Consider the following 12,556-nt stretch of genomic DNA (forward strand, 5'->3'; position numbering starts at 1 on the left):
ACACCAATTAGATGGCTTTTTGAAAGAAAAAACTACTGGCAAAGATGAAGAACAACTGGAACTCTTATATATTAATGATGACAGTCATTAATGATGGTACATCCATTTTGGAAAATAATTTGGCACTTTGTTTTAAAGTTAAACATGTACATACAATATGACCCAGCAGTCAGACTCCTAGGTATTTACACGGGTGAAATGAAAGTTAACAGTAAAATTTATGTTCACACAAAAATCTGTGCATAAATGTGTATAGCCACTTTTTTTTTAAGATTTTTTTTTTTTTTAATTTGACAGAGAGCACAAGCAGGGGAATTGGGAGAGGGAGAAGCAGGCTCCCTGCCAAGCAGGGAGCCTGATGCGGGCCTCATTCCCAGAACCCTGGGATCATGACCTGAACTGAAGGCAGACATTTAATCGACTGAGCCATTCAGGCACCCTTTGGTTGCTTTATTTGTAGTCACCAAAAACTGGAAACAACTCAAGTATCCCCCAACTGGAGAAGGGGTTATCAAACTGGTATATCTATACAATGGAATACCACTTAGCAATAAATAAGAATGAACTGGGGCGCCTGGGTGGCACAGCGGTTAAGCGTCTGCCTTCGGCTCAGGGCGTGATCCCGGCGTTATGGGATCAAGCCCCACATCAGGCTCCTCCGCTATGAGCCTGCTTCTTCCTCTCCCACTCTCCCTCCCTCTCTCGCTGGCTGTCTCTATCTCTGTCGAATAAATAAAATCTTTAAAAAAAAAAAAAGAATGAACTACTGATTCAGTCTACAACATGGATGAGTTTCAGATACATTACACTAAATGAAGGAAGCCATTTATATGATATTTATGACTATATTTATATAACATTCTAGAAAAGGTGAAACGGGACAGAAAACTGATTGGAAGTTGCCAAGGGCTAGGAATGAGGGTATCGTGTGTGTGCGCGTGTGCGCGCGCGGGACGCGGGGGCAGGGGACAGCGGTGGGGGGACAGTGATAGAACTGTTCTTTATCTTTATTGATGATGATGGTTATGTAAATATATGCATTTATCAAAACTCACAGAATTATACATTTAGAGGGATGGGTTTTACTGTATATAAATTATATCTCAATTTTAAAATGGGGAAAAAATCATTCTATGGGGTGCTCAAAGCCATGTATGATTTACTCACCCCTCTCCTTTGATTCCTCTCTAACCAGCTCCATCCCCATCTTCTCCTGATCTTTCTGCTCCAGCCACATTGGCTGTCTTGCTATTCCTCAATCAAGCCAGACACCGGGGCTTGGCAGTTACTGTCACTTCTGCCTGTAATACTTCTCTCTGATCTAAATGTCCATGTGACTCCCTCTCTCTTTTAGGCTTTTACTCACTGGCCTACAGTTTTTGCTTATTGAGGTTTACAGAGTTGCTAGTTTGTTTTTTGTGAGTTTTTAATGATTTCTTTATTTGAGAGAGAGAGAGGGAAAGCATGTGCACTTGGGGGAAGGGGCAGAGGGAGAGAATCTCAAGCAGACTCCCCACTGAGTGTGGGGCTCAGTGCACGGCTCATCGGTCGAGGGGCTCAGTCTTACCACCCATGAGATCATGACCTGAGCTAAAACCAAGTGTTGGAGGCTTAACCAACTGAGCCACCCAGGCGCCCCAAGGTTTACGGAGTTTAAAGTTGTACCCCGCCCTCCTTTCTACCAGCTTCCCCACACTCTTTTCATAGTACTCATCACTTTGTGATAAACTATACATTTTCCTATGTGTGTATTTGTTGTCTTTCTTCCGCCCTACAAAAATACAGCCTCCATGTAAGCAGAATTTTTTTTAACTATTTTGTTCACTGATATTTTCCTATCATTTAGAACAATGCCTAGCACGTAGGAGGTGCTCAGTAAGAATTCGTGGAATTAATAACTATTAGCTTTAGCCTATTTCAAACTCTGCTTCAGCCAGCTATAAACTGTTACTTGGTGGGTACTCATAGAAGCCTAGAAGATAATATGTGCATGCGTGTATTTATGTACTTGTATATGTATGTGTATAAATTAAGTCAGTCCTTGATTTTTATTGTAAGAGATAGGGGTGAGTATATATTATTTTTCCTGTTTAAAAAAAATGTAATTGTGTAGAAACTGTATTTTCTGGGTGTCTATCTTTACTTTCACTTCAAAGAAGTCCCATTTCTCACCCTCAGATGTGAATGTTTTGAGTATTCATATTTTTTAGTAAAACAAAAAGTCCAAGGTCAGTTTTTATTTCCAACTTATACTAGGTTTCCTTGCTTTGTTACAAACCTAAAATAATGCAAATAAAAAATTATATTTGTTGAGCAAACCAAATTGAAGTTTAACAATGGCGTTTATACTATGACTGCTATTCAAGTGTAGGTGTCCTTTATGTCATTGTTTTATAACAATGTTTACTTATATGAGTCCTTTGTTTTTTGCCAGTATATTTGAAACCGAGCTACTGATGTATGTTTGTTCTTTTTTGCCAGTAAAACTTGGGTATTCAGATCCCAAGGTTGCCAACTTACCTAATATCTCTTCATTGTTTTCCACATTGGGACCACTGGTGGGATATCTGAGGTCTGTTTTCATTCTGGGGAAAAGCCCTAGAGACTGGGTGCATTGAGGAAGCAGATATTGTCTGCACAATGAGTGGGGTAATGAGCTACTGTTGTTTATTCTTCTGTAGTATAATTGGTTGAGTTCAGACAATAATGTAGCATCTGTTGTTATACTGTGCAGGGAAATGTCAAAATAGAAAGCAAGCAGACAGGTGGATTAAAGGGAGAACAGGAGGAGAAACCAGGAAATATCACATTAAGTTCTGATTTAAAGTAGGTGCAGAGGGATTATAATAACGATAATGATAACAACACCAACAACTGTCATCTGTTGAGCACAGTATTACCTCATAAGGTTCCATGCTAGGGCCTTACTGAGTGCTGGCCATGTGTCATGATTTGCTAAGTGTTTTATAAACGTTACTGCATTTTATACAAAAACCTTTTTGAGGAAGGTATTATCAGCCCTATTTCTTATATGGGGTAACTTAAATTCGTGAAGACTGTCATATGCCTAATAGCCAAGATTTGAACCTCTGTCTGTCATACCCAAAGCCTATTTCTTAGCCATACATCACATTTAATTATTAAAGTCTTTTAAAACTGCAGTGTTAGAAGTCAGGATATGGGGCGCCTGGGTGGCACAGCGGTTAAGCGTCTGCCTTCGGCTCAGGGCATGATCCCGGCGTTCTGGGATCGAGCCCCACATCAGGCTCCTCCGCTGTGAGCCTGCTTCTTCCTCTCCCACTCCCCCTGCTTGTGTTCCCTCTCTCGCTGGCTGTCTCTATCTCTGTCAAATAAATAAATAAAATCTTTAAAAAAAAAAAAAAAGCAGTCAGGATAGTGATTAAGGAAGATAATTTTTAGGAAGGGCACAAAAGGACTTCTGAGATGCTTGATCAGTGTGCCACTAATATAGGTATGTTCACTTCTGAAAATTTATCAAGTTGTACACTATAGCTCACTATCTCCATACAATGCACCTTTTCATATGCGTGTTGTATTTCAATAAAAACTTTAAAACAATGACAAAATACATGACTTTGGGCAATATACAATATAACAATGATTCAAGTTTTGTAAAAAAAAAAAAAAAGTTTAAAATATATATACTTATGGGGGCGCCTGGGTGGCACAGCGGTTACTCATACAAAAATGTGCACAAAAAATTGATGGAGAGTGTGTTGATGAAAAAGTTTTAGAAATAAGTGATGGTGATGGTAACACAACATTGTGAATGTACTTCATGCCACTAAATTGTACACTTAAAAATGGTTTAAAAAATTAATGGGTGTAAACACTCAAATGATAGCAGTGGCGACCTCTTGATCACTTATCATTTATTTTTGCAATGATTATATACATTATTTTTATAATCAGGAAAATATTTTTTAATCTCAAAGACATAGGTTTTTTTAAGTTTTTATTTTAATTCCAGTTAACATACAGTGTTATATTAGTTTCAGGTGTACAATATAGTGATTCAACAATTCCATACATCACCTAGTGCTCATCATGACAAGTTCATTCTTTATTCTCCATCACCTGTTTCACCCATCCCCCTGCCCACCTCCCCTCTGGTAACCATCAGTGTGTTCTATATAATTACAAGTCTGTTTCTTGGTTTGTCTCTTTCTCTCTCATTTTTCCCCTTTGCTCATTTGTTGTGTTTCTTAAACGCCACATATGTGTGAAATCGTATAGTATTTGTCTTTCTCTGACTGACTTATTTCACTTAGCCTTATACTCTGTAACTCCATCCATGTTGTTGCAAATGGCAAGATTTCGTTCTTTTCTATGGCTGAGTAATATTCCATTGTATATACCACCTCTTCTTTATCCATTCATCAATTGATGGATACTTGGGCTGCTTCCATATCTTGGCTCTTGTAAATAATGCTGCTGTATAAACATACAGGGGGTGGGGTGCCTGGGTGGCTCCATCAGTTAAGCATCTGCCTTGGGCTCAGGTCGTGATCCTAAGGTCCTGGGATTGAGCCCCACGTCAGGCTCTCTGCTCAGCAGGAAGCCTGATTCTCCCTCTCCCTCTGCCTGCTGCTCCCCCTGCTTGTGCTCTCACTCTCTGTCAAATAAATAAATAAAATCTTTAAAATAAATAAATCAACATAGGGGTGCATGTATTCCTTTGAATTAGTGTTTTTGTATTCTTTGGGTAAATACCCAACCGTGCAGTTGCTGGATTGTGGGGTAATTCTATTTTTAACTTTTTGAGGAACAGCCATACTGTTTTCCAGAGTGGCTGCACCAGTTTACATTCCCACCCAACAGTGCAAGAGGCTTCCTTTTTTTCCACATCCTCACCAACACCTGTTGTTTCTTGTGTTGTTGATATTAGCCATTTTGACAGATGTGAAGTAATATCTCATTGTAATTTTGATTTGTAATTCCCTGATAAGTGATGATAAACATCTTTTCATATGTCTGTTGGCCATCAAAGACATAGTTTTAAAGAACCACATTGTTAGAAATACTCAAATGAGGGGGTGCCTGCTCAGTTGGCACAGTCAGTTAAACATCCGACTCTTGGTTTCACCTCAGGTCATGATCTCAGGGTCAGGAGATCAAGCCCTGTGCCTGGCTCTGCGCTGAGCGTGGGGTCGGCTTGAGATTCTCTCTCCCTTGCCTTCTGCCCCTCTCATTTGTGCACTCACTCTCTCTCTCTAAAATAAATAAGTTTTAAAAAAATAGTCAAATGATACCACCTAATAGTTTAGAAAATGTGTACAACTCTAATCTACAGAGGTTGTTTATCCCTACAAGCAACTCTTGGTTAGCCCTTAAGGGACATGTGTATAGAAAATTAATCTGAAAGTTGATGCTGGAGGAAGTCAGACCTCAGACCAAGGAAAGATCAGTTCTTGGTTACTAGGGGTAGAGCCCATGAGACTCAAATTCTTTTATCATTTATTTAGCACCTGCTGTGTGCTTATCACCATACTAAACATTTTTGCATATTATTTCAGTCAACATGTTAGTTTATTCCTTGTCTTACCAAATACATATTGAGCATCTATTTTGTGCTATGCGTTACTCTTGGAATAAGAAGTAAGGCATGTTTCCACACTCTTACGGAGGTTGCAAGCTAGTGGGAAAGCCAGACATTAAACAAATAACTATGTACAGTACAGAGAATGCTATAATAGACATAGTACAACTGGAATTTAATTTTGATAAACACAGGTTCATCTAGTCATTGGGTTAATAATATATGACAGTGTTACTAAAATAGCTTAATATTGGAAAATATTCATCTGAAACTCATTGATGACCAGAATGCCAGTATTAGATAAATTTCTACTCATGCTATCCAAAAAAGAAAGGATGAAAAAAAAAAGAGAAAGAAAGAAAAGGCAAAAGTAATTGGTTTAACTTCCTATTATTCTGATTTTTGGATTATATTTCTTATGTCATCATTTCTTGGTCTCAATTTCTTTTTTTTTTTAATTAAAATATTTATTTATTTATTTATTTATTTATTTATTTATTTTTATTATGTTATGTTAGTCACCATACAGAACATCGTTAGTTTTTGATGTAGTGTTCCATGATTCATTGTTTGCATACAATGTATGCAATACATGCCCTCCTTAATACCCATCACTGGACTAACCCATCCCTCCACCTCCCCCATAACCCTCCATTTGTTTCCTGAGGTCCATAGTCTCTCATGGTTCATTTCCCTCTCTGATTTGCCCTTCACTCTGCCATTCCTTTTCCTAATGTCCTCCCATGCTATTCCTTATGTTCCACAAATAAGTGAAACCATTGTAGGTTGGGGTGCCTGGGTAGCTCGGACATTTAAGCCTCCGACTCTTGATTTTGGTTCAGGTCGTGATCTTAGGGTCGTGGGATCAGGCCCCATGTCCAGCTCCGTGCTCAGCACAGAGTTTGCTTGTTCCTCTCCCTCTGATCCTACCCCTGCTCGTGCTCGTTTGCTCTCTCTTTCTCAAATAAATAAATTAATTTTTAAAAATAGTTGTAGATCAATTGAGGGAGTATTTTGTTTTTCTATTGATGATAAATTGGGAACATGAAAATGTCAAAGTAACCAGGCAAGAATATAACTATGAGATGGAGCATGCTGATACCAGACTTACTTACCTAAGGAGCCTCCTGGAGTACTAGAAACAAAAAGATTTTTGTGAATTTCTGCCATATATTCCTACATCAGAAACCATCTAACTTCCAGTGGAGTATCCAATGGAATGTATCATGAATGTGAAACAATGCAATATTATAGGTTGAGAACCAGGAAACCTAGGTTCAAGCCAAGCTCTAGCCATGAGATCTCTCAACAGTCTACTCCACCTGTTTGAATCTGTATTTTTACCTGTAAAATGAAGAGTTTGGGCCATCTCTAGGTCCAGAAATCTGGACTTGGCCAAGTCCCACAGCAAGTTAGTGACAAGGCTGGAACTAGGACTGTGGTCTCCTACCTCCAATAAACCTGATATTTTCATTTCTTTCCATTCCATTCCACTTTCTTTTTATTTTGGCAAAATATATGTAACAGAAATTTGCCTTTGTAACCATTTTTAAGTGTACATTTCAATGGCATTAATTATATTCATAATGCCATGCAGCCATCACCACTATTTCCAAAGTTTTTCATCACCCCAAGTGAATCTTTCCACTCCCTTTTGATGTTAACATAATATCTAGTATTCTACAAACTCTTTAGTTATTTTGACTTGGGAAATGTATGTTTTCAAATATATTATTTACATGTGTCTTTTGTAAATGTTTCTAATAGCCTTAATTCATACCCTAGAAAGGAAGCAATTAGGTACTTGATACCTCTTTCCTCAATCACAAACACCTGAGCCCTTCAGTAAAAAACAATTAAATTATATTTCTTTTCTATGTGATTACCTATCAATTTAATAATACATGTCATCAAGGTGGGACTTATTTTAATTAATTGCTTATTAGACTAATATTAAGAAAATGAAAAACATGATTCTATTGTCAAGCATCAGGCTTGGTTAATAAATAGACAGTAACTTTTTGATGAGTTTATACAAAGCAGCAGCTTTCTTCTAGGCTCTTCCTGCCCCACTCCCCACAATCCTATCTATCACACACTTTGACACCTGGTTTTTGCTTTCTTTAGGCCATCCGGCTCTCCTTAGAGCAGGCCCTGCCTCCAGAGCCAAAGGAAGAAAATGCCGAACCAGTGAGCAAACTGCGGATCCGGACCCCCAGTGGCGAGTTCCTTGAGCGGCGGTTCCTGGCCAGCAATAAGCTCCAGATTGTCTTTGATTTTGTAGCTTCCAAAGGATTTCCATGGGACGAGTTCAAGTTACTGAGTACCTTTCCTAGGAGAGATGTAAGTTCACATGCCTATTTTAGGAAACGTGTCCAGTGGGAGATATCCCATCATTAGGGCTGGACAAAATAGTCCAAGAGAAATCCCCTGGTACAGCCTACTACAAGACCACACACCTAGGAGTAGTTTGTTCTGCGCACCGTTCTTTCCTCAGCCTTCGGAGAAGGTATATCTTCACTGGCCAACAGACTTGTGCCTAGGAGCCTATAGAAGAAATTAGGTACTAGGTCTTTCTTCCTTCCTAGCTATTTCCCCTATTCCAGCATCCGTGTAGGCTTTCCCAAGATCTCATCTCGATATACCTCAGAATAGATCTGAGAATTGTGTGCTTAACAGCTTAACAATTCAACCAGGGTCAATGATTATAGGTTCACTAAGTCATGCTAAACCAAGAGTGTTTTGTGATTTGATAGTTCTTACTATCCTGGGAAGTCATGGAGGATGACCTGTATTCCCTGTGTTTCTGTATTTCAGCAAGGTATTTGATAGTCTCTAATAGTATCCTGGGGCAAAGTAGAAAGATGTAAATCTATAGTTAGGTAGTTTCATTGCTGATTAAATGATGGTATCCAAAAAGTGTTGACTAAGTGATTACCCGCTCCCTAGAGGGAACCAAGAGGTTCTATATTTAAGCCTTTATTACTCACCATGCTTATTGGAACTTACATGAAGACTTTATCAGATTTATGGATTATGAAAAATAAGATTCAAGAAAACCTTAAAATACTAAAACAATAGACAAAAATGGACCTATAAGAATTTTACAGAAATATTCAGAGATAGAAAGAGAAAGAGATTCCCACATTAGATTTAGAGAATTAATTACTCAGATTTGGGATGGAGAGACCACGCTCTATCAAAGGTTATGGTTGAACTGAGCCGAATATACATTATTGTGTTGTGGCTGCTAACAAAATGATAGCTGCTTTTTTGGAGGTATAATCCCAATGAGAGGATAACTTAACGGTCCTAACTGTGAGGGCAAGTTTGATAAACTTGCCCTCAAAGAGTCCTTAGACTCGATGCTGAGGCCTGAACAAAAAAGAGCATGTCTAGAGCAGGGCTGGTACAAAGATGAGGGAACAGGGAATCATATCATTTGAGGAACATTTCCTCTAGCGATGGAAAGGCCATGGGAGACTTGATTGTTGTCTTCAGCTACTTCAAGACCTGCCATAAAAAAGAGGGATCTTACTTTGTGAGGCTCCAAGGACAGAACTGGGACCGATGATTTGAAAGTTATAGGAGGCAGTTTTGGCCCAATATAAGAAAGTATTTTCTAAGGAGGGAATGAATATCTTGTGTTGCGTTCTATAATTTTTTACAAAGGCTGTCCATATGTTCATGTCTACCTCCCCTGAAGTTCCCAGCATGGTACCTCACACATAAGCATTTAGTTACTGTTGTCAAATGGTAATGATCTCCAGTCTGACCTAAATCTCTGATTCCAGAGTGACCTAGAGAAGCTGTTCCAAATGTGAACAGAAGCCCTAGGCCCACCCAGATTCCAGACCGAGACCTAAACCCAGAAAGCCCACCCAGGACTCCTTAGACCTCCTAGAGCCAGGGGTAGGGTGAGAGTTAATGGCCCTTCATCCTTGTCTGAATGCTCTTTCAAGTCAAATGACTAGTGTTTTTGCAAGGCTATTCTGTAACAGCCATCTGTGTCTGCAAGGATTAGGATCTAATTTGTAAAAGTCATCTTAAATTACAACCAAACTAAAGACTGTTAAAAAGCACATCTTAAGACCTCGCCTCTTTAATAACAAATAACATAAGACTTAACTCTGGGAGTCTTATTGTGTCTTCAGCCTTTTCTTCACAAAGCAGAGACTGATTTCTCACCACAGGACCTGGTAAATGTTCTTCTGCACCCCCACCCTCCAATCAAAACAATACTTCATGTTAAGATTTCCCAGCTGTCCAACTATTTACTAAATGTCTGGTGGGTGTACCACTGAACCAAGCACTGTGGGACAACCAAAATAGCAGCAGACACAGGCCTTCCTCAGAAAAGCTGATTGTCAAGGTGCTGGGAACATAGAGTTACTTGGTTTTTGCTGCTGTTGTTGTTGTTGTTCTTGTTGTTGTTTTGCTGTCTGTTTTGCTAATAACAGTTACCAATTGTTTGGCCGTTAAGCTATACCTCTAGGATGTGTTAGAGCCATGTGAACACCAGTGGCCCATTTGCTTACTTGGGCATTGAGAGGTAGTCGGTATTGAAGTAGTAGAGTGCTAAAGTTGAACAATGATCCTAACCCCTACTACTACTCCCCCTGCCTTGGAGTCAGAGTAAGGGGACCCTGCCAGCTTCCCGGTTCCCCTTTGGACTGTGGGGCACTGGCCCAGTGCCACTCAGTCAGTATGAGATTGTCAGTATCCCCCAACCTTTCTTTTCCCTTTTCTCGCCTTCTTTCCCACCCCTCCCCTTCTTGGCAATCCCATTTTATCCTTTTTATTCTCTTCCCTTCTTTCCACTCTTCCCTCATCCTTATCTTTTTATCCCACAACTCTTTCCCCTTCCTGCCTCCTCTGTTTTCCTTCTTTTGCCTACTCCTATCCACATCACTCAAAGAAGCTCCACCTGCAACTGGAAAGTGTGGTCTTCTGTTTATAACATGACTGGGGAGCACTGGGGAAGGAGGATGGTAATGGCAGATTATCTTCAGGACTAGTGAGTGCCCCGTGTGCCTTGTCACTTACGTAATCACACAGCCCTCATTCTTCCCCCGAGAATATTTCTTCCTCCAGACCTATAGATGTGAACCCCCAAGCAGACAAACATGCATGTGTTCCAAAATACAATATCAGACATTTTGTATTCTAAAAGTAATGAATGTATTTGTATTTTTCTCCTGCTTTCTAGTTTTTTCCCCCTCCATAACGATAGCTTATCATTTTTTCTTTCTCCCTTTATGTTTAAAGGAAATGTATAAACAAGTTTCTAGCAGGGTATTTCACAGAGTGAAAGGCCCTCAGTAGATGTTTGTTTAAATTAACTGGGGGGAAAGCCTTACAGATTTAGAGGATGTGGGTTCCTTCCTCTGTCACCCATCTGCCTTTATTACATTAAGCACTAAGCTTAGCACTGGGAACACAATGCTGAGAAAAATGACATAATTCTTAACCTTGTAAAACTTCCAGTCTGTATCCACAAACTACTGTTGGATGGTGTTTGACTTTATTGATAACACAAGGATATCCAATTTGCCACCATAAGGAAATATAAGTAGTTTAATTTGCACTGCGTTCATATATTTTTTCTTCCGTACGGCAAAACATTTGCTGAGCAGTCATTCTGCCAACCTCCGTACCAGACACCAATGATACAGAAATAAAAGAAATTGTTACTGACCTCGAAGAGTTCACATTCTAGTGAAAACACAATTAAAACAAATTGCATTATAAATTATACCCATAGTTGGAAGGACAGGTAATTTCAGCCTGATAAGGGTAGGCATTATAAGGGAAATGAATTTGACCCGAGCCTTGCACGGTGAGATATTAGGTGAGTGGAAACAGAATAGCATAGTTAAAAATAAAAGTTTTGGTTGTAATTAGACCTGTATCTGAATCCCACTCCATCAGATACCCGTTGTATGACATTGGACAACTTACTTGCCATGCTGAATGTTTATTTCTTCACCTTTCTTTCTTTAAAAGAAAAATAATAATATCTAGCTCAGAGAGTTGTGGTTAAGAATTAAATAAGTGAGGGGTGCCTGGGTGGCTCAGTCATTAAGCGTCTGCCTTCGGCTCAGGGCGTGATCCCAGGGTTCTGGGATCGAGCCCCGCATCAGGCTCCCTGCTGTGCTGGGAGCCTGCTTCTTTCTCTCCCACTCCCCCTGCTTGTGTTCCCTCTCTTTCTCTGGCGGTCTTTCTCTCTGTCAAATAAATGAATAAAATCTTAAAAAAAAAAAAAAAGAATTAAATAAGTGAATGTAAACTACTATGTCCCTACCACATAGTGAACAGTATCTGCTATAATTATCTTAAGTGGAGAGAGACAGAAGAGGTGGGGAAGGCTTATAGCTAATGAAAGCATGGTAGCAGTGAATTCTTTCTTTAGAGCAATGATGGATACTTATGTTAAAAAAAAAACCCAAAATGTTCTAAACCAGACAAAATAATGTCATTGGAATTATTGATATATTTGAAAGGAATCTCAGAGGTATCAAGGCCAATGTTGTCATTTTACAAATGGAAGAATCAAAGCATGATAAAATGATACACTTTACTTATGTCACATGATAAATAGCAGAGCCAACACTAAAACCCAAGTTTTTTTAATGGCCATTGCTTTTTAAGATCACTGGCTCCTTTTAAAACTCTGCTAATAGATTACAGAGCTCCACTTTAAAGTCAGAGCAATAGAACAATAAAACTAGAAAATCAACATTAGAATCCACATAGTAAATGCAATAAATTGCTGCTCCAAGCACCAATTTTTAAAATATTCTGTATTTCAGTGACTTTCATATGTTAATGCCTCTAATATTGCAGTGGGATTGATTTTCAATTTATTTTAGACTGTCTGATTTAAAAAAAGAAAGAAAGAAAAACAGAAGGAAAAACTTTAATGCCATTGAACTACCTATATCTTAAAAGCTTTGTTTTCAAGATAAAGCAAGATGAAGCATCTAATCAGTGAGA

At 39.0% G+C, this 12,556-nt stretch overlaps 1 protein-coding gene across 4 annotated transcripts in view; it reads left to right on the forward strand.

The window, feature by feature from the left end:
- FAF1 (Fas associated factor 1) overlaps positions 1-12,556 on the forward strand; it is a 484,187-nt gene that overhangs the window by 438,953 nt on the left and 32,678 nt on the right. For all 4 annotated transcript variants that reach the window (XM_008699225.2, XM_040627323.1, XM_040627324.1 and 1 more), the window contains one exon: positions 7,688-7,903. In XM_008699225.2, the coding sequence (XP_008697447.1) occupies positions 7,688-7,903 (216 nt within the window). The remainder of the gene's footprint in view (positions 1-7,687; positions 7,904-12,556) is intronic.

Source organism: Ursus maritimus, unplaced genomic scaffold, assembly GCF_017311325.1.
Source record: "Ursus maritimus isolate PB19 unplaced genomic scaffold, ASM1731132v1 scaffold_12, whole genome shotgun sequence".
NCBI lineage: Eukaryota > Metazoa > Chordata > Mammalia > Carnivora > Ursidae > Ursus > Ursus maritimus.